The sequence below is a fragment of the Mobula hypostoma genome, chromosome 30 (genome assembly GCF_963921235.1).
Source record: "Mobula hypostoma chromosome 30, sMobHyp1.1, whole genome shotgun sequence".
Lineage (NCBI taxonomy): Eukaryota > Metazoa > Chordata > Chondrichthyes > Myliobatiformes > Myliobatidae > Mobula > Mobula hypostoma.
The window spans coordinates 16,732,872-16,759,843 of NC_086126.1; the positions used below are offsets into that span (position 1 = coordinate 16,732,872).

A 26,972-nucleotide genomic window follows, 5' to 3' on the forward strand; every position below is an offset into this window, starting at 1 on the left:
TATTCTCCCCATATTCCTATCAATTACCCTCCACCCTCTACCCCTGCACACCAGTGCCAACGTACAGCCATCAATTACCCTTCACCTGCACACCAGTGCCAACTTTCAGCCTATAAAGCTGAGTGCCTTTGCAATCTAACCCTTCCCTCCCACATTTTCTATCATCCATGTGCCTATCCAAGACTCTCTTCAATGTCCCTAATGTATCTGTCTCTACACCACCCCTGGCAGGACATTCCACACACCCACCACTTACCTCCCATCACCTTAAATGTCCCTAATGTATCTGTCTCTACACCACCCCTGGCAGGACGTTCCACACACCCACCACTGACCTCCGATCATCTTGAATGTCCCTAATGTATCTGTCTCTTCACCACCCCTGGCAGGACGTCCCACACACCCACCACTTACCTCCGATCACCTTAAATGTCCCTAATGTATCTGTCTCTACACCACCCCTGGCAGGACGTTCCACACGCCCACCACTTACCTCCCATCACCTTAAATGTCCCTAATGTATCTGTCTCTACACCACCCCTGGCAGGACGTCCCACACACCCACCACTTACCTCCGATCACCTTAAATGTCCCTAATGTATCTGTCTCTACACCACCCCTGGCAGGACGTTCCACACACCCACCACTTACCCCCGATCACCTTAAATGTCCCTAATGTATCTGTCTCTACACCACCCCTGGCAGGACGTTCCACACGCCCACCACTTACCCCCGATCACCTTAAATGTCCCTAATGTATCTGTCTCTACACCACCCCTGGCAGGACGTTCCACACACCCATCACTTACCTCTGATCACCTTAAATGTCCCTAATGTATCTGTCTCTACACCACCCCTGGCAGGGACGTTCCACACACCCACTACTTACCTCCGATCACCTTAAATGTCCCTGATGTATCTGTCTCTACACCACCCCTGGCAGGATGTTCCACACACCCACCACTTACCCCCGATCACCTTAAATGTCCCTGATGAATCTGTTCTCTAATCCAGGCTGCATCCTGGTGAATCTCCCCTGCACCCTCTCTAAAATTTCCATGTCCTTCCTATAATGAGGGGACCAGAACTGAGCACAATATTCCAAGCGTGGTTTGAACAGGGTTTTATCGAGCTGCAACATTACCTCACGGCTCCTGACTAATGAAGGCCACCACACCATATGCCTTCTTAACCACCCTATCGACTCAGGCAGTGACTTTGAGGGTCTCTTGACGGGGATCCCAAGATCCCTCTGTTCCTGCACACTGCTCAGACTCCTGCTGTTGACCCTGTGTTTCTGCCTTCAAGCTCGTCCTCCCAAAGTGAATCACTTCACACTTTTCTGGGTTGAACTGCATCTGCCACTTCTCAGCCCAGCTCTGCATCCTACGGATGTCCCATTGTGACCTACGTTCATTCATTGTTGCTCTTCAAAGCCTGAAATGTTACCTAACCTCTTTGTGTGAAGAACGTGTGCATTTCCAGTGGCTTTTTGAAAGAGCTGCAGGGACACGAGTGTCACACTCTCCTGGCTGCTTTTCACTCAACTCGAACCAGAATCTGAAATCTTCACCCGTGCTGAAGAGTTGTTAAATTCTTCGTGAATCTGCTTTATTATCAGGCAGCCGCAAAGCAAAGAAACCCATAATAAAGAAAAACTGTCAAACACCTAATGTGCAGAAAAACAACTAAAGTCCACAGCCACGAAGTCAGTCGTCACTGCCGTCTCAGGGACGAGTAAACATGGCGGAGTAGCGAGCTGCTCCCTTGTCTCCCGTCCTGACACCCTGACCTTTTCAATCTGGTCCAGTGGTTAAAGCAGGGGTCCCCAACCTTTTCTGCACCGCGGACCGGTTTAATATTGACAATATTCTTGCGGACCGGCCGACCCAGGGGGGGTTAAACACGACTGGAATATAGGTGATAAGTCAACTATAAGTCAGTGGCTAATACACTCAGTTTCATTTCTAAAGGGGTTTATCTAACGAATTTAGGGTGCGTCCTGGTCACCGCTATACCGCTGCATTCTTCGTGGCCCGGAGGTTGGAGTCCACTGAATTATAAGTCACTTATAAGTCAGTAGCATCATAACATTTTAAGTAAAGTTTGGATATTAAACACACAGCGCATATTTTCCCCGTATGAACATATAAAATCACTGCAACACACCAATATCACTGAATCAGTGGGAGCCCTGGGCTTGTTTCCCCGTGACAACACGGTCCTATCGAGGGGTGATGGGACACAGCGATACTCGAAGGGGGTTCCTTATGTCCAGTCTATTCCGCAATTTAGTTTCCGTTACATACGTTGCAGAGATATATTGGAAATGGAAGCAACGTTTTCAGTGTTTTCGTTGCTATCTCAGGATATTGAGCCTTGATTTTGATCCAGAATGCCGGCAGAGATGTTATGTCAAACATGTTTTCAGCCCGCCGTCATTTGCAAGCTCGAGGAGTTGATCTCCTTCCCGCGCTGACATGGAAGATTCACCGGAAACATTCACAAATGGGTCACGGACCCATTCCTTTGCACGTCTTGGGTCACTGATGACCTCGTGCGTAATGACTTCGTGTGCGTTAAAGCTCAACAGTGGGCGTGACAGGGAATGAAGAAAGGTGCAGCTGACTCATATCGTTTCCTCGCGGCCCGGTAGCGCATGCTTTGCGGCCCAGTGGTTGGGGACTGCTGGGTTAAATCGTCCAAACCTTGGGCTGTCCTCACTCTCGGGCGTGGTCCCCATTGCTTCGATACGTTCTCGTTCATGGGCCCCGCTGCTTCGATACACTGTCGTTCATGGGCCCCGCTGCTTCGATACGCTGTCGTTCATGGGCCCCACTGCTTCGATACGCTGTTGTTCATGGGCCCTGCTGCTTCGATACGCTCTCGTTCATGGGCCCTGTTGCCTCGATTTGGCCCGTGCCCCGCCTCCACCTCTGGTCTTTCCTTGCTCCAGGGCCCAACTTCTGCCTCGCCTCTGCTAGCATGATATTAAAATTACAGCAAGTTCCAGTACAAAGACTGACTACCTTGCTATTTCCCTTTTGTACCATTCTACCTTTCTAACTATCTACACAACCGTGCAAATCTCTTAGGCATATTTTTTTAAATTAAGTGCGATCGTGAACAATAGCCAGATCAGAAATGCTGATCAAGTTAACGTGTTCCCAAAGAGAACTCTGACAGGCCAATCAGATGGTTCACTGCTGCTCAGCGATAGAACACAAAAAAAAAACCACATGCCAAGTACAAGGGTGGCTAGCCTTGGCTAGCCAGAAACACAGCTGCGCGGCGCGGCGGAGGTATCTGCTGTGCATGAGCTGATCTGAGAGCATCGTGTTGACTCATAACAGCTGGTGTTCACAGTGGAAAAGCTTGGTCAAAGATGGGGTGATCAGCACAGACGGATAAATTATACATCACTAGGGTGCCCGAGACTTTTGCACAGCCCTGTATTTGTCAACGTGGAGCAGGGAGCGCGTTCGTAAATCCGACGGAGCAAAGGATGTTGGTAGTGACGAGGGTGGAACACCGTGGAAGGAGTGTGGGTCAGGTGGCAGGGGTCGGGGGAATCAGGATGAAAGAGATGAGGGTGAGCTGGCAGGTTTACAAGTAGATGATGGGTGTAACATGAAAATAAGGGAGGATAAGCCAATGAATGATTGGGTACACATGCAGACAGAGCAAAGAGTTAAACTGCAGGACTGAAGGTGATGTATTTAAATGCACATAGCATTCAGAATAAGGTGGACGAACTCCACCTGATTGATCAGTGTGACATTGTGGGCATCACTGGCTGAAAGAAGGTCATAGTTGGGAGCTTATCATTAAAGGATATACTTTGTATTGAAAGGACAGGCAGGAAGGCATAGGCCATGGTGTGGCTCTGTTGTTAAGAGGAGCAATTACATCTTTAGATAGAGGTGATACAGGGTCAGAGAATGTCGAATCTCTGCGGGTGGAGTTAAGAAATTGCAAGGGTAAAAGAACTGTTGCGGGAATCATATATAGGCCTCCAAATACTGTCGTAGCCAAGATGTGGGGTTAAGATTGCAAGTGGAGCTGGAAAAAGGCAGGTAATAAGGGTAATGACACAATTGTAATGGGGGACTTCAACCTGATTGGGAAAATCAAGTTGGTGCGGATTGCAAGAGAGGGAATTTGTCGAATGCCTACGAGATGACTTTTTAGAGCAGCTCATGCTTGAGCCTACTCAGGGAAAGGCTATCTTAGATTGGGTGTTGTGTAATAACCGAAATCATATTAGGGAGCTTAACATAAAGGAACCCTTAGGAGGCAGTGAGCTTTATATGATTGAATTCATACTGCAATTTGCGAGGGAAAAGCATAACTCACATGTATCAGTATTGCAATGGAATAAAGGGAATTACAGAGGCATGAGAGAGGAACTTGCCCAGGTGGATTGGAGGAGGATACTGGCAGGGATGACGGCAGAGCAGAGATAGCTGAAGTTTCTGGGAATAATTCACAAAATGCAGGACAGATATGTCCTACAGAGGATGAAGTTCTCAGATGGCAGGGGTGGGTAACCATGGCTGACTAAAGAAGTTAAGGACTGCATAAAAGCCAAGGAAAGGGCATATAAGGTAGCAAAAGTGAGTGAGAAGTTGAATGATTGGAAAGCTTTTAAAATCCAACAACAAGCAACTAAAAAAGCTATAAGAAGGGAACGAGGACAGACTAGCCAATAGTATAAAGCAGGATACCAAAGGTTTTTTCAATTATATGAAGAGTGAAAGGGAGGTGAGATTTGATATTGGACCACTGGAAAATGATGCTGGGGAGGTAGTAATGGGGGACAAAGAAACGGCAGATAAGCTGAATGGGTACTTTACACCTGTCTTCACTGTGGAAGACACCAGCAGTGTGCCAGAGGTCTGTGAGTGTCAGGGAGCAGGACTGAGTGCCATTGCTATTACCAAAGAAAATATGCTAGGCAAACTCAAAGGTCTTAAAGTCAGATGGACTACACTCCAGAGTCCTGAGAGAGGCTGCTGAAGAGTCAACAGGCGCATTGGTCATGACTTTTCAAGAATCTCTTGATCCTGGCATGGTCCCGGAGGACTGGAAGATTGCAAATGTCACTCCACTCTTTAAGAAGGGAGGAAGGCAAAAGAAAGGAAATGAGAGGCAGTTAGCCTAACCTCAGTGGACGGGAAGGTGTTCGAGTCTATTATTAAGGATGAGGTTTCGAGGTGCTTAGAGATTAATAATAAAATAAGTCAAAGTCAGTAAGGTTTCTATAAAGGGAAACCTTGCCTGACAAATCTGTCAAAAGTTCTTTGAGGAAGTAACAAGCAGGGTGGACAAAGGAGAGGCAGTCGATGTCGTTTACTTGGATTTTCAGAAGGCGTTTGATAAGATGCCATACATAAGGCTTTTTAACACATAAAATTCGGTGGCGTTACAGGAAAGTGTGGACAGCAGAATGGCTGACAGGCAGGAGGCAGCGAGTGGGAATTCTGTTTGGCTGCTAGTGAGTAGTGGTGTTCCTCAGGGGTCTGTATTGGAACCACACCTTTTCACATTGTTTATCAATGATTTGGATAATGGAATTGATGGCTTTGTGGCAAAGTTTGTGGATGATTCGAAGACAGGTGGAGGGGTAGGTAGTGCTGAGGAAGCAATGCGATTGCCGTGGGACTTAGACAAATTGGAAGAATGGGCAAAAAAGTGGCAGATGGAATACAGTGTTGGGAAATGTACGATAATGCATTTTGGTAAAAGGAACAACAGTGTGGACTATTATCTAAATAGGGAAAAGGTTCAAACATCAGACGTGCAGAGGGACTTGGGAGTCCTCATGTAAGAATCCCAAAAGATTCATTTACAGGTTGAGTCTGAGGCGACGAAGGCAAATGCAATGTTGGCATATATTTCAAGGGGAATAGAATATAAAAACAAGGAGATGATGCTGAACCTTTATAAGACACTAGTCAGGCCGCACTTAGAGTATTGTCAATAGTTTTAGGCCCCATATCTCAGAAAGATTGTGTTGTCATTGGAGAGAGTCCAGAGGAGGTTCAGGAGGATGATTCTGGGAATAAAGGGGTTAACATATGAGGAACGTTTGGCAGCTTTGGGCCTGTGCTCACTGGAATTTAGAAGAATGTGGGGACATCTCATTGAGACCTACCGAATGTTGAAAGGACTAGATAGGGTGGACGTGGAGAGGATGTTTCTTCTGGTGCGGGTATCCAGAACTAGAGGGCACAGGCTGAAAATTGAGAGGTGACCCTTTAGAACAGAGGTAAGGAGGAATTTTTTTAGCCAGAGGGCAGTAAATCTGTGGAATGCTTTGCCACAGACTGCAGTGGAGGCCAAGTCCATGGGTAACTTAAGGCAGAAGCTGATAGTTTCCTGATCGGTCAGGGCATCAAAGGACATGGCGAGAAGGCAGGTGTATGGAGTTGAGTGGGATCCGGGATCAGCCATGATGGAATGGCGGAACAGACTCGATGGGCTGAATGGTTTGATTCTGCTCCTATGTCTTATGGTCTTATGGGTGGGGTGATGGTGACATGGGCATGGGTACAGACACACCCAGCCCTGAGACACCAGGCAAGGTGATTTGATTCCAAACAATTGGTTTATTGATCATTACAGAATGTCTCTCTGGTGCTTCCCGCTCCCTCCCCTCTCCCTTCCCCTTTTCCCAACCATGATTCCCCTCTCCCTGACCCCTTCCCACTCGCAGTCCACAATAAAGACCCAGATCAGAATCAGGTTTATCATCACTCACGTGTCAGGAAATGTGTTTTTTTGTGGCAGCAGTATAGTGCAATAAATAAAATTACTACAGTACTGTGCAAAAGTCTTAGGTACCCTAGCTATGTATATGTGCCTGAGACTTTGGCAATTACCTATCTATCTGTGTATCTATCGATCTACTTCTTTGTCCATTCTGCGAATCTGTCTAAGTAGACCCTCTACTTCCTCAAAACTACCTGTAGATGCTCTACTTCCTCAAAACTACCTGTCCCTCACCTACCTTTGTATCATCCGTAACTTTGGCCACAAAACCATCGGTACCGACATCTAAATCATTGACATACAAAGTAAAAAGAAGTGGTCCCTACACCAGCCCCTGCAGAACATCACTTGCCACTGGAAGCCAGCCTGCAAAGATTCCCCTTATTCCCACTCTCTGCCTCCTGCCAAGTCAGCCGCTGCTTTATCCGTGCTGGAATCTTCCCTGTAATACCCCGGGCAGCTTGTCAAAGGCCTTCTGAAAGCCCCCGGCACATCCTCGGGTTGTGGTGGTGGTTAACGCAAATGACCCACATTTCCCTGTACGTTTCAATGTACGTGTGATCAATTAATCTGAACTTCCTCTGCACCCTCTCCACATCCTTTCTGTAATGTAGCAACCAGAACTGAACACAACACTTCTGATGCGGCCTGAACAAGGTCTGATGCAGCTGCCACCTGAGTTCCTGACTTTTATTCTCCATACCGTGACCAATAGAGGTGGGCTTTCTTTGGGAGTACGGAGCTGAGCTCACAATCTGGTCACTAGCGATAGCAGAGAGCGAGAGGTGCTGACAAAAGTGCCTTCGTCGGTCAAGGCATTTTGAGTATAGGAGATGGTTTCAAAGGTACATTTTATGTCGGAGAAGCATCCTGAAGTTCTTTTTCTTCACAACCATCCATGAAAACAGAGGAGTGCCTCCAAAGAATGACAGTTAAACGTTAGAACCCCAAAGTCCCCCTCCACTCACCGAGCACTCAAGCGTGAGCAAAGCGACAGCAAAGACTCATATTTGCAGAATCCCAAAGACAACTCACTCATTCACCCGGCATTCAACATACCACAGGCTCTCTCTCCCTAACATGGAAGAAAGAGGTGTCTCCATTTCACAGTGAGAGGGGAGACATAACAAACAACTCGCTGGTTTACGATGTTAAAAGTCCAATGTGTCGCTTTTTCCAAGCTCTGTGCCCAAAGGTCTTGGGTCTCCGGGCACACAGCCTTAGATCTTCCATCTCCCATGACATAACCATCACCTGCCCGGACACTGACCTCCGATTTCCACTCCACCTACCCCCCCCCCCCCCCCCCCCCCGTTTGCAGAGCCAGGAAATCTTGAACCTCCGAAGGTGAGCGAAACTCATAGGCCGTGCCCTTGGCGTGCCGAATAACAGCCCGATATGAAACACCGAGAGTGAGTCCCATTCCTGCAAAGAACTGTAGTCAGCGACTCACTCCAGGTCAGGGTCTTCAAAAGAACCCTGAAAGGGAAAAAGAGAGATATTAAAGATAGAAATATGGGATGTCACCGTACCGCTGTACAAGACTTGAATGATACAGTATCTGGACTATACAGGAAGGATTTCCGGTATCTGGGCAGAAAAGATTAGTAAGAATATGACTGGGACTTGAAGGGTCTGGGGCTGTTTTCCCCCGCACGTGTTTCAGAGATGTGGGCAGGTTTCATTGATAGGGAAGAGGATGGGTGTAATACTAATTCAGAGACACGTGGACAGGTTTCGATAGGGAAGAGGATGTGTGTAACAATATTTCAGAGACACGTGGACAGGTTTCGATAGGGAAGAGGACGTGTGTAATACAGTGTTTCAGAAACACGTGTACAGGTTTCGATAGGGAAGAGGATGTGTGTAACAATATTTCAGAGACACGTGGACAGGTTTTGATAGGGAAGAGGATGTGCATAATACAATGTTTCAGAGACGCGTGGACAGGTTTCGATAGGGAAGAGGATCAGTGTAACAATGTTTCAGAGACACGTGGACAGGTTTCGATAGGGAAGAGGATCGGTGTAACAATGTTTCAGAGACACGTGGACAGGTTTGAATAGAGAAGAGGATGTGTGTAATACAATGTTTCAGAGACACGTGGACAGGTTTCGATAAGGAAGAGGATGGGTGTAGTAACAATGTTTCAGAGACACGTGGACAGGTTTCGATAGGGAAGAGGATCGGTGTAACAATGTTTCAGAGACACGTGGACAGGTTTCGATAGGGAAGAGGATGTGTGTAATACAATGTTTCAGAGTCACATGGACAGGTTTCGATAGAGAAGAGGATCAGTGTAACAATGTTTCAGAGACACGTGGACAGGTTTCGATAGAGAAGGAGATGGGTGTAACAATGTTTCAGAGTCACGTGGACAGGTTTCGATAAAGAAGGAGATGTGTGTAACAATGTTTCAGAGACACGTGGACAGGTTTCGATAGAGAAGGAGATGGGTGTAACAGTGTTTCAGAGACACGTGGACAGATTTCGATAGGGAAGAGGATGGGTGTAGTAACAATGTTTCAAAGACACGTGGACAGGTTTCGATAGGGAAGAGGATCGGTGTAACAATGTTTCAGAGTCACGTGGACAGGTTTCGATAGAGAAGAGGATCAGTGTAACAATGTTTCAGAGTCACGTGGACAGGTTTCGATAGGGAAGAGGATCGGTGTAACAATGTTTCAGAGACACGTGGACAGGTTTCGATAGGGAAGAGGATGGGTGTAGTAACAATGTTTCAGAGACACGTGGACAGGTTTCGATAGGGAAGAGGATCAGTGTAACAATGTTTCAGAGACACATGGACAGGTTTCGATAGGGAAGAGGATGGGTGTAACAATGTTTCAGAGACACGTGGACAGGTTTCGATAGGGAAGAGGATGGGTGTAACAATGTTTCAGAGACACGTGGACAGGTTTCGATAGGGAAGAGGATCGGTGTAACAATGTTTCAGAGACACATGGACAGGTTTCGATAGGGAAGAGGATGTGTGTAATAAATGTTTCAGAGTCACGTGGGCAGGTTTCGATAGAGAAGAGGATCAGTGTAACAATGTTTCAGAGACACGTGGACAGGTTTCGATAGGGAAGAGGATCGGTGTAACAATGTTTCAGAGTCACGTGGACAGGTTTCGATAGGGAAGAGGATCGGTGTAACAATGTTTCAGAGACACGTGGACAGGTTTCAATAGGGAAGAGAATGTGTGTAATACAATGTTTCAGAGACACGTGGACAGGTTTCGATTGGGAAGAGGATCGGTGTAACAATGTTTCAGAGACACGTGGACAGGTTTCGATAGGGAAGAGGATGTGTAATACAATGTTTCAGAGACACGTGGACAGGTTTCAATAGGGAAGAGGATGGGTGTAACAATGTTTCAGAGTCACGTGGACAGCTTTCATTAGTAGGGAAGGTTCAGGGCAGGCTTTCCCAACCTTTTTAACGCCAGGGACCCCTGCCATTAACCGAAGGATCAGTGGATCCCAGTTTTGAGGGATAGGGACCAAACGTAGGGAAATGGGAGTAACTCAGATGAGAATGTACAAGCTGGGTCGAGGGGCTGTTCCAGTAGCTCTGTGACTTGAGGAATGACTGCCGGATTAGCCGCTGAGCAGCGACTTGCCTCCCAGCCCTCTCTGCCCAGCAGGACATGATTTTTGCCTTTTCTCTCTGCCCTCCAGCTGACGTCGAGGACTGCCCCCTCCCGGAGAGGTTAGAGGTGCCGAGCTTCACTGCCCCGGCGGGGCTAATCCCAACCATCCTGTGCACGGACGAGGTGCTGGCCACCGGCTCCTCTGCGGCCCCAGGGCGGAGAGACAGGAGCCTGCGAATGCTGGCTGTCGCCATCAAGACCACCCTGGACACCACGAACAATATCAAGGTACTTGTCCGTTTCCCGTGCCGCAGCCTGGGACAAGATAGAGATCAGCATTGGGGTGAAATATTGAGGAAGGGCCTCGTCAGTGTGTGAGAGGTGGTAAGCCCGGAGAATCTGTATCCAAAGTATCTCTGACTGCAGCATAAGTTGCAAAGAGGTGTCAGTAATCATACACTGAGGCTGTTTGGCCCATCCAGCCATTATTGGCTCCTCCAGAAGCCGATCCATGCCCCCGAAAGCACACATTTTCTACCTTAATTCCCTAGTGCGGGCAACACGTCGTGCCCGGCCCCAGCAGAGGGGAATCTCGGGATGCTTGACCTGAGTGGGGCAATCACACCGTGCCGGGCCTGAGAGTGGGGTGATCACACCGTACCTGGCCAAGCGAGAATGAGGCAATCACACTGTGCCCGGCCCGAGAGAAAATGAGGGAATCACACCGTACCCGGCCAAGCGAGAATGAGGCAATCACACCGTGCCCGGCCCGAGGCAGGTGAGTGGCACTGTAGTTGGCCCATGTGAAGGGCGTGTTTTACTCATTCAGTGCCAGTGTGGGTGTACACTGAGTGCTGGAGCCAGACTGCTGACAGTCATAGGGAGGTCTATGTGACCCCGTCTACAGTCCACGCTGTTGGACGTGGGATGTACCCAGCCACGGGAGAGGGGATAGGTGGAGGTAGGGGAGGGTTTTCATGGGGTGGGGCTTCGGGAGGGGAACACCCTGGCATTGCTGGCTGTAAGTGATGAATTCTGGGTCATGGCTGCTGCTTTCTCCCTTCTCTGCTCCTGACCTCCTTGTTCCCTTTCCCAGGAATTCCTGGTCGCTCTGAGGCTGCAAGGCGCGACCCTGTGTCACCGGATGGCCCTCACCAACCAGAGCTGGCACGAGCAGGTGAGTAGCAGCTGGGACACACACACACTCCTCCCTCCGACCAGGGTGGCTCCCTGCAGGACCACCCTCCTGCATTCTCCCCTGTAACGTCAGTGCAGGAGCTCACACCTGTATCAGTTAGCAGGCCTTTGGTCCTTGCAGCAGAGGACTGTAGAAGGCAGTTCAGACCGTGTACCCGTCCTATGAATCTTTTACTTCAATGCTGTCACAAGAGTGATTTGGGATAGAAAGGGTTAATTACACGAGGAGTATTTGATGGCTGTGGGCCTGTACTCACTGGAGTTCAGAAGATTGAAGGGGGACTCGATCAAATATTGAAAAGTCTAGATAAAGTGGACATGGAGAGAATGTTTCCTATAAGAGAGGGCGTCTGGGACCAGAGGACACAGATGGAGTGGATGTGGAGAGGATGTTTCCTATAGAGAGGGCGCCTGGGACCAGAGGACACAGATAGAGTGGATGTGAAGAGGATGTTTCCTACAGTGGGGGAGTCTAGGACCAGAGGACACAGATAGAGTGGATGTGAAGAGGATGTTTCCTATAGTGGGGGAGTCTAGGACCAGAGGACACAGATAGAGTGGATGTGGGGAGGATGTTTCCTGTAGTGTGGGAGTCTAGGACCAGAGGACACAGAGAGAGTGGATGTGGAGAGGATGTTTCCTGTAGTGTGGGAGTCTAGGACCAGAGGACACAGATAGAGTGGATGTGGAGACGATGTTTCCAGTAGTGGGGGAGTCCAGGACCAGAGGACACAGACAGAGTGGATGTGGAGAGGATGTTTCCTGTAGTGGGGGGAGTCTAGGACCAGAGACTACAGCCTCTCAGTACGAGGATGTTCCTTTAGAACAGAGATAAGGAGGAATGTCATTAGCCAGAGGGTAGTGAATCTATGGATTTCGTTGCCACAGACGCTGTGGAGGCAGAGTCATTGGGTGTATTTAAAACAAGTTGGATAGGTTGTTAATTAGGGTGTCATAGGTTATGGGGAGAAGGCAGGAGGATGGAATTGAGAGAGATAATAAATCAGTGAAGATGTAGAGGTGGAGCAGACTCGATGGGCTGAATGGTTGAATGCTGCTCCTATATGTTATTTACTTTTAATATCCAAAGAAATATTTGATGTTCAACTTGAACGTGCTCAGGAGCTGTTCACAGCCCCTGCAGTGTTGAACACTGACCTTCACTGAACAGGACATTAAGTCCAAGAGTTGGGGTGCCATTTTCCAACTGTACAAGGTGCATCTCGAGTATTGGGTGCAGTTCTGGTGAACCAGTTACAGGAGGGATGTGATTGAAGTTTAAGCTATAGGTGGTGTAGAGAAGTTTTTACACGGATGTTACCAGGACTGGACAAAGAGAGGGAAATGAAGAGATTAGCTTTAAGGTGGTGGGGGCAACCCAAGTTGCCACACTTCTGACACCAACATAGCATGCCCATAACTCACTAACCCTAACCCGTATGTCTTTGGAGTGTGGAAGGAAACCAGGGCACTCAGAGGAAACCCAGGAGTGCGTACAAACTCCTTACCAGTGGAAACGGGACCTCGCTCTTCCGAGGTAGCACTGCAGTGTGTTATGCTTATCATGCTGACTGGCCTTGAGTTGTAAGGGATGTTTGAGTTAGTGTAATGGGCTGGATTAATCAGACCCAAGCAATATAAGTGTCCAGGAGATGTGGTAACAAGCACACACAAAGTAACTTAAGCCTATTTTATAAAAATAGAAAGCATGAATAAACCACACAAAATATTACACAGTGAGTCACAACGACGTCATGGTTCACCATTCTTAGTCACCACTTGATTGTTGCTGTTGTTGGGGGAACTCCGCATTCTGACTCTCTCATGAAACCCCCCAGGTCACAGGCACCGATCACGCTTCTTGGTCTAGGTGAAGCCCAATAAATCCAGGAAGGGGACCCCAGTAAATATTCATTCCACAAGCTTAGAAAGACGCACAGAGGCAGACAAGCTCTGGTTTTTTGCTCTCATGCCATTAACTCAGCCTGGTTTCTTTCATTCAAACAACATGTTCGTTAACACACTGTTCACATACTATAATGGTCACCTTATCCATCAGTCCACCAACGTTTTGGACTTAACATTCCTTTAGTTACAAAAGAGCATTAATATTACATATTAATGATGAGGTCAAATAAAAAAAATCCATCAAGCCAATTTGAGAGACTCTTAAGAATCCATCAACCTATGTCTCAAAGTAACCAACAGACATCCTCATGTTAATGGTGCCCGAGACTAAGAAAGAATCCAGCGGCTATCAGCAAACTTTAGACATGAACAAACCTAGATAAATATAGTATTTATCTTGTACAGACACACTACATGCTACAAGCTCACGGAAAGTGAAATTGTCATTTTGAACTGTCCAGACGTTCATTCAATATTCTACAAAATTTAAAACGACACAGTTATAATAAGAGGCTGGATACACTGGGAGGGTTTTCCCTACAGTGAATGTGGCTGAGAGGTTTCAATAGGAACATTTGATGTCAGAGAAATGTGTACAATATATATCCTGAAATTCTTTTTCTTTGCAAACATCCACAAAAACAGAGGAGTGCCCCAAGGAATTAATGTTAGAACCCCAAAGTCCCCCCCAGCTCCCCCCTCCCATGTACAAGCAGCAGCAAGGCAACGACCCCCCCCACTCCCACCAGCAAAAAAATATCGGTGCCCCCCACCGAGCAGTCAAGTGTTCAGCAAAGCATCAATAAAGACACAGACTTGCAGTACCCCAAAGACTACTCATTCACCTGGTAATTCGACATGCCACAGGCACTCTCTCTCTCTCTCCCTAAAAAGGGAAAAAGAGGTGTCCCCGTTTTGCAGCGAGAGGGGAGACATAACAAACAACTCGCTGATTTATGATGTTAAAAGTCTGTTGCTTCGATTTTTTTTTCCCGAGCTCTGCGCCCAGAGAGTTGGCCCCAGAAAGGCTCAGCTCTCCAGAGACACAAACCACGGCAGCTAACTCGCTGCTCCCGATGTTCTGTGTTCCCCTGTGGCTCCACAGTCAGGGGCACCAGCCCGGAATCAGCACGTCCCCAGAGCCACAAAACTCCGGCACCCTGAAGGCACACTGGTCTTCCAGGCCACATCCTTGGCATATCGAGCAACGGCCAGTCGTGAGGCCCTGAGAGCGGGTCCCATCCCCGCAAAGAACTGAAGTCAGTGTAACTCCAGGTCAGGGTCTTTAAAAGAACCCTGAAAAGGGAATAAAGAGACAGCAAAGATAGAAATAGGGATGTTTCAGAAGATGCAAGCAGAGGAGTTGCCGTTTAGCGCCATCCTCACTTCGCTCAGCCCCTCTAGTGATCTTCGGTTTATAAAATCACAAGGGGGTTGGTCACGGATTTTACCCCAGAGTAGGAGAGGGGCAGGTTTCAGGTGAGAGGAGAAAGACTTAAAGGAAACCCGAGAGGCAACGTCTTCATGCAGATGGCGGTGAGCCTATGGAACGAGCTGTTGGGGGAGTGGTAGAAACAGCTCCAATAGCATCATTAAAAAGACATTTGGACAGCGATGCTGAGGCCATTTAGGGCCAGTTTCCTGTGCCTTCACACACAGGGTTAGATTGATTAATCATTCTCACACGCACGCTGAAAAGCTTGTCCTGCATACTGTTCATACAGATCAGTGCACTGAAATAGAAGAAGGTGAAGTTGACCACATACAACCCTGCGAGCATACTCATTCAACCTACAGACCGGTAACCAGAACAAGGTTAATGATCAGTAACAAGATAGTCCCACAACAGCACCAACTCGGGCATTCAACCAGGCTGCAAAAGACAACAGGCTGTGCACGTACAGAAAGAAAGAAATAATCATGCATAACTAAACAAATAAGAAATAAGTATTGAGAACATGAGATAAAGAGTCCTTCAAAGTGAGTCCATAGGTTGTGGGAACATTTCACTGATGGGGCGAGTGGAGTTGAGTGAAGTTATCCTCACTGGTTCAGGAGCCTGATGGTTGAGGGTAATAACTGTTCCTGAACCTGGTGGTGTGGGACCTGAGGCTCCTGTACCTCCTTCCCGATGGAATCAGTTCAGAGTTGAGGTTATCCTCACTGGTTCAGGAGCCTGATGGTTGAGGGGTAATAACTGTTCCTGAACCTGGTGGTGTGGGACCTGAGGCTCCTGTACCTCCTTCCCGATGGAATCAGTTCAGAGTTGAGGTTATCCTCACTGGTTCAGGAGCCTGATGGTTGAGGGGTAATAACTGTTCCTGAACCTGGTGGTGTGGGACCTGAGGCTCCTGTACCTCCTTCCCGATGGAATCAGTTCAGAGTTGAGGTTATCCTCACTGGTTCAGGAGCCTGATGGTTGAGGGGTAATAACTGTTCCTGAACCTGGTGGTGTGGGACCTGAGGCTCCTGTACCTCCTTCCCGATGGAATCAGTTCAGAGTTGAGGTTATCCTCACTGGTTCAGGAGCCTGATGGTTGAGGGATAATAACTGTTCCTGAACCTGGTGGTGTGGGACCTGAGGCTCCTGTACCTCCTTCCCGATGGAATCAGTTCAGAGTTGAGGTTATCCTCACTGGTTCAGGAGCCTGATGGTTGAGGGGTAATAACTGTTCCTGAACCTGGTGGTGTGGGACCTGAGGCTCCTGTACCTCCTTCCCGATGGAATCAGTTATACTTTATTGTCGCCAAACAATTGATACTAGAACGTACAATCATCACAGCGATATTTGATTCTGCATTTCGCGCTCCCTGGAGTACAAATTGATAGTAAATATTAAAAATTTAAATTATAAATCATAAATAGAAAATAGAAAAGGGAAAGTAAGGTAGTGCAAAAAAACCGAGATGCAGGTCTGGATATTTGGAGGGTACGGCCCAGATCCGGGTCAGGATCCGTTCAGCACTCTTATCACATTGGAAAGAAGCTGTTCCCAAATCTGGCCGTACGAGTCTTCAAGCTCCTGAGCCTTCTCCTGGAGGGAAGAGGGACGAAAAGTGTGTTGGCTGGGTGGGTCGTGTCCTTGATTATCCTGGCAGCACTGCTCCGACAGCGTGCGATGTAAAGTGGGTTCACGGATGTCTCAAGTCAAAGTCTCAAGTTCAGAGTTGAGTTGAGTGAAGTTATCCTCTCTGGTTCAGCAGCCTGATGGTTGAGGGGTAATAACTGTTCCTGAACCTGGTGGTGTGGGACCTGAGGCTCCTGTACCTCCTTCCCGATGGAATCAGTTCAGAGTTGAGGTTATCCTCACTGGTTCAGGAGCCTGATGGTTGATAATAACTGTTCCTGAACCTGGTGGTGTGGGACCTGAGGCTCCTGTACCTCCTTCCCGATGGAATCAGTTCAGAGTTGAGGTTATCCTCACTGGTTCAGGAGCCTGATGGTTGAGGGTGATAACTGTTCCTGAACCTGGTGGTGTGGGACCTGAGGCTCCTGTACCTCCTTCCCGATGGAATCAGTTCAGAGTTGAGGTTATCCTCACTGGTTCAGGAGCCTGATGGTTGAGGGGTAATAACTGTTCCTGAACCTGCTGGTGTGTGTCCTGAGGCTCCTGTACCTCCTTCCTGATGGCAGCAGTGAGAAGGGAGCCTGGCCTGGGTGGTGGGGGTCCCAGATGATGGATGCTGATTTTCTACAAAAGCGTTTCGTGTGGATGTGTTCAGTGGTTGGGAGGGCTTCACCCGTGATGGACTGGGCCGTGCCCACTGCTGTTGTAGCAATTCCTGTAATATATTATCGTCAGTGTATATTATCATATATGCAAATATAACAAGGCAGAATACAGTGTAAAATTACAGAGAAAATGCAGTGCAGATAAACGATAATGTGCAAGATCTTAACAAGGTAGACTGCGAGGCCAAGCGTCCATCTTATCGTATAAGAGTCTGATAACAGTTGGGTAGAAGTTGTCATTGGGCCTGGTGGGATGTGCTTTCAGGGTTTTGTATCTTCTGTCTGTTGAGAGGAGGGTGAAGAGGGAATGTCTGGGGTGGGTGAGGTTGTTGAATATGCTGGCTGCTTTACCGGGGCATGGGATGTGTAGGCAGAGTCTGCTGGTTTCCATGATGTGCTGAGCTGTGTCCACAACTCTCCGGAATTTCGTGCGGCAGGTACAGTATATAGACGAGCTGCCAGAGGCAGTGGTGGAGATGGGTACAATGAAAACATTTAATAGACATTTGGCCAGCTACATTGATAGGAAAGGTTTAAAGGGGTGCAGATCAAACACAGCTCGCTCAGCATGGACGAGTTGGGCCTCAGGGCCTGTTTCCGTGCTGTATTGGGTGTAAACGTTTCCGCTCGTCTCCGTCCTGAGTGGGCACTGCTATATTTGAGTCTGTCACCCCTGCTCCAGGTCCGCCGAGCCAGAGGAAACATCTACCCTGAGAAGCCCTGTGTGAATTTTGTCTGTCTCAATGTGATTATTCGTCAGAGCCACACAGCACAGAAATGAGCTGCTTGTGTTTGCTAACCATTATACCTACCTGTGCCTGCACTTGGTCCCCGTCCGACTCAGCTTTGGCAATGCCAATGCTTCATTAATGTGTATTCTGAGAACCTCTTCCTCCACCATGGCCTCGGGCTGCGGTGGGTGCAGATGCACCCCGCTGAGTGACAGGCTGATAGTCCCACAATCAGCCTGACCATCCTTGGTAGCACTGCCCCCAGGTTCAGCTGTTCTGTCGCAAACACATGATTCTGCAGATCGCCGGTTTATGCCTCTCTGTAGATGCTGAGTTCCTCCAGCGTTTCGGGTGTTCTACCCTCATGCCAGTCATCTGAGCAGCCACCTCGCTGGCAAGTTGCCTCACAAGGGGAATATGCCTCCATTTGAGCCCTATGCTTCGGACTGACTCTGAAGGGTTGTGGGGTAGCCCCCATTTCAGGGATCGAGACCCAGCCTGCCTTCTCAGGGTAGACGGGAAAGGTTCATCGGCCTTTGTACAAAGGGAAGCAATCGTAGCGCGATGCTGGTTAATCTGGTGGCTCAGAACGTGTCCAATCAGTCCTGGATTCCGGTGTAAGATGGCTGACGCTGTGTGCGGTGTGATGTAGCCCAAGCTGCTGACAAGGTGTTCAGTGCGAGTGACCACCTGCCCCTCTGAGTTCATGGGGTCTCGCTGTGTCTGTGTGGCGGCTGAGTTCTCTTTGAATTCATAAACACAGGAGATTCTGCAGATGCTGGAATTTCAAGCAACACACATCAAAGTTGCTGGTGAACGCAGCAGGCCAGGCAGCATCTCTAGGAAGAGGTACAGTCGATGTTTCGGGCCAAGACCCTTCATCAGGACGAAGGATCTCGGCCCGAAACGTCCACTGTACCTCTTCCTAGAGATTCTGCAGAGGCTGGAAATCCAGAGCAGCACACACAAGATGGTGGACACACAGGTTAGGTCAGTTGGTCATTGTAAATTGTCAGGGTTAGTCGAGGTTGCCGGGCCGGTGTGCCTCGAAAGGCTGGCAGGGTCAAGTCCACACCAAGTAAAAATCTGACAATTCAGGACTTGGAAAGGAAGAGGACAGAAAAGTGGGGTGAGAGGGAAGTCATGGGGACAGGATGGACAAGGAGGACACTGGAGGCTCCCCATACAGAAGATGAGGTGTTGCTCCTCCAACCTGAGAGTGGCCTTGTCGTGTCAGGAGATGTGGCAGCGGACACGCTGGTCGGTGTGGGAGGGGAAAGCCGCTGGCAGCTGCTTACCTCTGGCACACAGAGTGAAGGGGTGCAGCGAGGTGGACCCCAACCCCAATCTGAGCATTTGATGACTCTGGGCCTGTACTCACTGGAGTTTAGAAGAATGATGATAGGGTTGGGGGTGGGTGGATTTCATTAAAACCTATCAGATGATGAAAGGCCTCATTAGGGTGGATATGGAGAGGATGTCTCCTATAGTGGGGGAGTCTAGGACCAGAGGACACTGGACAGAGTGATGTGGAGAGGATGTTTCCAATAGTGGGGGGGGGGAGTCTAGGACCAGAGGGCACAGATAGAGTGGATGCGGAGAGGATGTTTCCTATAGTGGGGGAGTCTAGGACCAGAGGGCACAGATAGAGTGGATGTGGAGAGGATGTTTCCTATAGTGGGGGAGTCTAGGACCAGAGGGCACAGATAGAGTGGATGTGGAGAGGATGTTTCCTATAGTGGGGGAGTCTAGGACCAGAGGACACAGACTCAGAATAGAGGGGCGATCCTTTAGAACAGAGATGAGGAAGAATTTATTTAGCCAGAGGGTGGTGAATCTGTGGAATTCATTGCCACAGTCATCTGTGGAGGCCAAATCATTGGGGAAATTCACTATAACTTAAGATAGATTTTTAATTAGGGTGTGAGAGCTAAAAAGGCAGGGGAAAGGGGTTGAGAGGGATAATAAATCAGCCATGATGGAATGGTGGAGTAGGCACGATGGGAAGAAAAGCCCATTTCTGCTTCTTTGTCTTGTTGACTCCTCTGTGGGTCTGTGCCAGGCAAACTTCAGTGGATATCAGCCGCTGCCTGTCCGCACCCCTGCCGAGACCATACACACATTCCTAGAGGGGAGGTGGGAGGTGGGAGGTGATGCTGTCCTGGTTCACTTGCTGTTGAGGAGGTTGGGAGGGTTGGTGAGGTGTCCCCTCAGGCCGCAGACATCGCCGGACCCCAGAGTCAGCGCTGCAAGGTCCTGAGCATGGTCATCCACTCCTCTCCCTAACCCTGTGCTTGACCCCCACAGCTGATGGATTTCTTCGACGTGCTGGATGACCCAATCCTGGGCTACGTCCCCCCGACCGTGATCACCGTCTTACACACCCACCTACTCAGCTGTGCACTCGACTACAGGTAAACTCTCTCATCCCCACCCCAACCGGGCTACGTCACCCCGACCGTGATCACCGTCTTACACCCCCACCTCCCCCTGCCCAGGATATGTTACCCCGACTGTGATCAAATTCACCCACAGCTGCTAACTCTCTTACTCACCAGTCCCTCCTCCTTACCCACACCTCCCTTCCTCCCTCCAACCCTAAACCACTCTCTCCCCGACCTTTCCTCCCTCCCTGTCATCCTGTCCCACCTTTGCTCTTTATCCTTTCTCTTCCATTCTGTGGCGATATCTCCCGAGCTCCCTAATTACTGCCTCCTCACTCCTTCAGTCCCCCCCCACCCTGTTCGTGTCTCTTTCTATTCCCTCGTCCTCTCTGCCCCTCCCTTTCTTCCTCATCACCACCATGTCCTTGCTACAGCTGGTAGTCTTTGCTGCATCTCGGACCCCTTCAGGCCCCCCGATACTCCATTATAGTGTGCAGGGATGGGACTGTCCTACGTGTGATTACAGCCCCCCTCACCACGTGGCCCCCTGATACTCCATTATAGTGTGCAGGGATGGGACTGTCCCACGTGTGATTACAGCCCCCCCTCACCACGTGGCCCCCCGATGGTCATTATAGTGTGCAGGGATGGGACTGTCCCACGTGTGATTACAGCCCCCCTCACCACGTGGCCCCCTGATACTCCATTATAGTGTGCAGGGATGGGACTGTCCCATGTGCGATTACAGCCCCCCTCACCACGTGGCCCCCTGATACTCCATTATAGTGTGCAGGGATGGGACTGTCCTACGTGTGATTACAGCCCCCCTCACCACGTGGCCCCCCGATGGTCATTACAGTGTGCGGAGATGGGACTGTCCCACGTGCGATCACAGCCCCCCCTCACCACGTGGCCCCCCGATGGTCATTATAGTGTGCGGGGATGGGACTGTCCCACGTGCGATTGCAGCCCCTCTCACCACGTGGCCCCCCACTGCTCAATACAACGTGCGGGGATGGGACTGTCCCACGTGTGATTGCAGACCCCTCACCACGTGGCCCCCCAATGCTCATTATAGTGTGCAGGGATGGGACTGTCCCACGTGCGATTGCAACCCCCCCTCACCACGTGGCCCCCCACTGCTCCATTATAGTGTGCAGGGATGGGACTGTCCCACGTGCGATTACAGCCCCCCCTCACCACGTGGCCCCCGGATGCTCAATACAATGTGCGGAGATGGGACTGTCCCACGTGCGATCACAGCCCCCCCTCACCACGTGGCCCCCCGATGCTGATTATAGTGTGCGGGGATGGGACTGTCCCACGTGCGATCACAGCCCCCCCTCACCACGTGGCCCCCCGATGGTCATTATAGTGTGCAGGGATGGGACTGTCCCATGTGTGATTACAGCCCCCCTCACCACGTGGCCCCCCGATGGTCATTATAGTGTGCAGGGATGGGACTGTCCCACGTGCGATCACAGCCCCCCTCACCACGTGGTCCCCCGATACTCCATTATAGTGTGCAGGGATGGCACTGTCCCACGTGCGATCGCAGCCCCCCCTCACCACGTGGCCCCCCGATGTCCATTATAGTGTGCAGGGATGGCACTGTCCCACGTGCGATCGCAGCCCCCCCTCACCACATGGCCCCCCGATGTCCATTATAGTGTGCAGGGATGGCACTGTCCCACGTGCGATTGCAGCCCCCCCTCACCACGTGGCCCCCCGATGTCCATTATAGTGTGCGGGGATGGGACTGTCCCACGTGTGATTACAGCCCCCCTCACCACGTGGCCCCCCGATGCTCAATACAACGTGCATGGATGCGACTGTCCTACGAGCGATCACCACGTGGCCCCCCACTGCTCCATTATAGTGTGCAGGGATGGGACTGTCCCACGTGCGATCACAGCCCCCCTCACCACGTGGCCCCCCGATGGTCATTATAGTGTGCAGGGATGGGACTGTCCCACGTGCGATCACAGCCCCCCCTCACCACGTGGCCCCCCGATGTCCATTATAGTGTGCGGGGATGGGACTGTCCCACGTGTGATTACAGCCCCCCTCACCACGTGGCCCCCTGATGGTCATTATAGTGTGCGGGGATGGGACTGTCCCACGTGCGATCACAGCCCCCCTCACCACGTGGCCCCCCGATGGTCATTATAGTGTGCGGGGATGGGACTGTCCCACGTGCGATCACAGCCCCCCCTCACCACGTGGCCCCCCGATGTCCATTATAGTGTGCGGGGATGGGACTGTCCCAGGTGCGATCACAGCCCCCCCTCACCACGTGGCCCCCCGATGGTCATTATAGTGTGCGGGGATGAGACTGTCCCACGTGCGATCGCAGCCCCCCCTCACCACGTGGCCCCCCGATGGTCATTATAGTGTGCGGGGATGAGACTGTCCCACGTGCGATCGCAGCCCCCCCTCACCACGTGGCCCCCCGATGGTCATTATAGTGTGCGGGGATGAGACTGTCCCACGTGCGATCGCAGCCCCCCTCACCACGTGGCCCCCCGATGGTCATTATAGTGTGCGGGGATGAGACTGTCCCACGTGCGATCGCAGCCCCCCTCACCACGTGGCCCCCCGATGGTCATTATAGTGTGCGGGGATGGGACTGTCCCACGTGCGATCGCAGCCCCCCTCACCACGTGGCCCCCCGATGTCCATTATAGTGTGCGGGGATGGGACTGTCCCACGTGCGATCACAGCCCCCCTCACCACGTGGCCCCCCGATGTCCATTATAGTGTGCGGGGATGGGACTGTCCCACGTGCGATCGCAGCCCCCCTCACCACGTGGCCCCCCGATGGTCATTATAGTGTGCGGGGATGAGACTGTCCCACGTGCGATCACAGCCCCCCTCACCACGTGGCCCCCCGATGGTCATTATAGTGTGCAGGGATGGGACTGTCCCACGTGCGATCACAGCCCCCCTCACCACGTGGCCCCCCGATGGTCATTATAGTGTGCAGGGATGGGACTGTCCCACGTGCGATCACAGCCCCCCTCACCACGTGGCCCCCCGATGGTCATTATAGTGTGCAGGGATGGGACTGTCCCACGTGCGATCACAGCCCCCCCTCACCACGTGGCCCCCCGATGGTCATTATAGTGTGCGGGGATGGGACTGTCCCACGTGCGATCACAGCCCCCCCTCACCACGTGGCCCCCCGATGTCCATTATAGTGTGCGGGGATGGGACTGTCCCACGTGTGATTACAGCCCCCCTCACCACGTGGCCCCCTGATACTCCATTATAGTGTGCAGGGATGGGACTGTCCTACGTGTGATTACAGCCCCCCTCACCACATGGCCCCCTGATACTCCATTATAGTGTGCAGGGATGGGACTGTCCCACGTGCGATTACAGCCCCCCTCACCACGTGGCCCCCCGATGTCCATTATAGTGTGCGGGGATGGGACTGTCCCATGTGCGATTACAGCCCCCCTCACCACGTGGCCCCCTGATACTCCATTATAGTGTGCAGGGATGGGACTGTCCCACGTGCGATTACAGCCCCCCTCACCACGTGGCCCCCTGATACTCCATTATAGTGTGCAGGGATGGGACTGTCCTACGTGTGATTACAGCCCCCCTCACCACGTGGCCCCCCACTGCTCCATTATAGTGTGCAGGGATGGGACTGTCCTACGTGTGATTACAGCCCCCCTCACCACGTGGCCCCCCACTGCTCCATTATAGTGTGCAGGGATGGGACTGTCCCACGTGCGATTACAACCCCCCTCACCATGTGGCCCCCTGATGCTCATTATAGTGTGCGAGGATGGGACTGTCCCACGTGTGATCACAGCCCCCCCTCACCACGTGGCCCCCTGATGCTCATTATAGTGTGCAAGGATGGGACTGTCCCACGTGTGATCACAGCCCCCCCTCACCACGTGGCCCCCTGATGCTCATTATAGTGTGCGAGGATGGGACTGTCCCACGTGTGATTGCAGCCCCCCTCACCACGTGGCCCCCCGATGCTCATTATAGTGTGCGAGGATGGGACTGTCCCACATGCGATCACAGCCCCCCTCACCACGTGGCCCCCTGATGCTCATTATAGTGTGCGAGGATGGGACTGTCCCATGTGCGATTACAGCCCCCCCTCACCACGTGGCCCCCCGATGCTCAATACAATGTGCGGAGATGGGACTGTACCACGTGCGATCACAGCCCCCCTCACCACGTGGCCCCCTGATGCTCATTATAGTGTGCAGGGATGGGACTGTCCCACGTGTGATTGCAGCCCCCCTCACCACGTGGCCCCCCGATGCTCCATTATAGTGTGCAGGGATGGGACTGTCCCCTGTGCGATTATAGCCCCCCCTCACCACGTGGCCCCCCGATGCTCAATACAATGTGCAGAGATGGGACTGTCCCACGTGCGATTGCAGCCCCTCTCACCACGTGGCCCCCCACTGCTCAATACAACGTGCGGGGATGGGACTGTCCCACGTGTGATTGCAGCCCCCCTCACCACGTGGCCCCCCAATGCTCATTCTAGTGTGCAGGGATGGGACTGTCCCTCGTGCGATTGCAGCCCCCCCCTTACCACGTGGCCCCCTGATGTCCATTATAGTGTGCAGGGATGGGACTGTCCCACGTGTGATTACAGCCCCCCTCACCACATGGCCCCCCGATGATCATTATAGTGTGCGGGGATGGGACTGTCCCACGTGCGATTGCAGCCACCCCCTTACCACGTGGCCCCCCGATGTCCATTATAGTGTGCAGGGATGGGACTGTCCCACGTGCGATTACAGCCCCCCCTCACCACGTGGCCCCCCGATGCTCAATACAATGTGCGGAGATGGGACTGTCCAACGTGCGATCACAGCCCCCCCTCACCACGTGGCCCCCCGATGCTGATTATAGTGTGCGGGGATGGGACTGTCCCACGTGCGATCACAGCCCCCCTCACCACGTGGCCCCCCGATGGTCATTATAGTGTGCAGGGATGGGACTGTCCCACGTGTGATTACAGCCCCCCCTCACCACGTGGCCCCCCGATGCTCCATTATAGTGTGCAGGGATGGGACTGTCCCACGTGTGATTACAGCCCCCCCCTCACCACGTGGCCCCCCGATGCTCCATTATAGTGTGCAGGGATGGGACTGTCCCACGTGTGATTACAGCCCCCCTCACCACGTGGCCCCCCGATGCTCCATTATAGTGTGCAGGGATGGGACTGTCCCACGTGTGATTACAGCCCCCCCCTCACCACGTGGCCCCCCGATGCTCCATTATAGTGTGCAGGGATGGGACTGTCCCACGTGCGATTACAGCCCCCCCCTCACCACGTGGCCCCCCGATGCTCAGTACAATGTGCGGAGATGGGACTGTCCCACGTGCGATTGCAGCCCCCGTCACCACGTGGCCCCCCGATGCTGATTATAGTGTGCGGGGATGGGACTGTCCCACGTGCGATCACAGCCCCCCTCACCACGTGGCCCCCCACTGCTCCATTATAGTGTGCAGGGATGGCACTGTCCCACGTGCGATTGCAGCCCCCCCTCACCACGTGGCCCCCCGATGTCCATTATAGTGTGCGGGGATGGGACTGTCCCACGTGTGATTACAGCCCCCCCCTCACCACGTGGCCCCCCGATGGTCATTATAGTGTGCAGGGATGGGACTGTCCCACGTGTGATTGCAGCCCCCCTCACCACGTGGCCCCCCGATGCTCAATACAACGTGCATGGATGCGACTGTCCTACGAGCGATCGCAGCCCCCTCACCACGTGGCCCCCTCCCCCAGCTGCTGCCATTCCTCGCCTGGTCCCCACCCCCCAGCTGCTGTCACCATGCACAGTTCCCCACAGCAGCCATGTTTCAGTCTCCGATTTCTAGACTCAGATTATTCTGTGAATAGATTCTGCAGATGCTGGCAATCCGGAGGAGCGCACACTCGCTCACACACACAGTGCTGGAGGAACTCGGCAGGTCAGGCCGTATCTGTGAAGGGGAAAAAGGAGTCAACGTCTCGGGCTGAGACCCTTCACCAGGTCCCACTGAAAGGCCTTGCCCAAAGACTGATCTTTTCCCCATCCACAGGCGCTGCCTGATCTGCTGAGTTCCCCCAGTATTTTGATGGTGTTGCTTCTCTCCAATCCCCTGACTGACTCTGTCTGTTTTCCTGTCTCAGACCCCTCTACCTCCCAGTGCGTGTGCTGATCACGGCAGAGACCTTCACCTTGTCCAGTAACATCATCGTCGACACAGCAACCTTCCACCTTAGGTAAGACCATTGCGAGGCTCGCCAGCAGCTCCTGGATGAGGGATGAGTGTTAGAGAACTCCAGAGCTTGGCCCCCCCGGCAAATAGAGGGCAGCGATGGAGGTTGAAGAGATTTGGCTTGTCTCTGAACACTCAAACATAACTCTACAGATTTACTGCTGAAAGTATCCCGGTTGGTTGTGTTGGCCAGAAAGGACTCCAGTCAGCAAATCAGTAAATTCAAATGAATTAAGGACAGTGGAAGCAGACAGACCAATTGCCTTTGGTCTTGACAAGAGAAGGAGGCGGCCATTTTATGAAGAGTTCTCCATTTTGAGTTAAAGTCGCTTGATCAGTGTTTCAAAGTTGACACAATGATGCCTCAGGTAATCTGAACTGGGGGTCGTTGCCAA

The 26,972-nt window shown here is 51.5% G+C and overlaps 1 protein-coding gene across 5 annotated transcripts in view; it reads left to right on the top strand.

Moving 5' to 3' along the window:
• Positions 1-26,972, top strand: part of atg2a (autophagy related 2A) — a 320,380-nt gene that overhangs the window by 164,233 nt on the left and 129,175 nt on the right. For all 5 annotated transcript variants that reach the window (XM_063036273.1, XM_063036274.1, XM_063036277.1 and 2 more), the window contains exons 22-25: positions 10,458-10,657; positions 11,466-11,546; positions 20,246-20,352; positions 26,489-26,581. In XM_063036273.1, the coding sequence (XP_062892343.1) occupies positions 10,458-10,657; positions 11,466-11,546; positions 20,246-20,352; positions 26,489-26,581 (481 nt within the window). The remainder of the gene's footprint in view (positions 1-10,457; positions 10,658-11,465; positions 11,547-20,245; positions 20,353-26,488; positions 26,582-26,972) is intronic.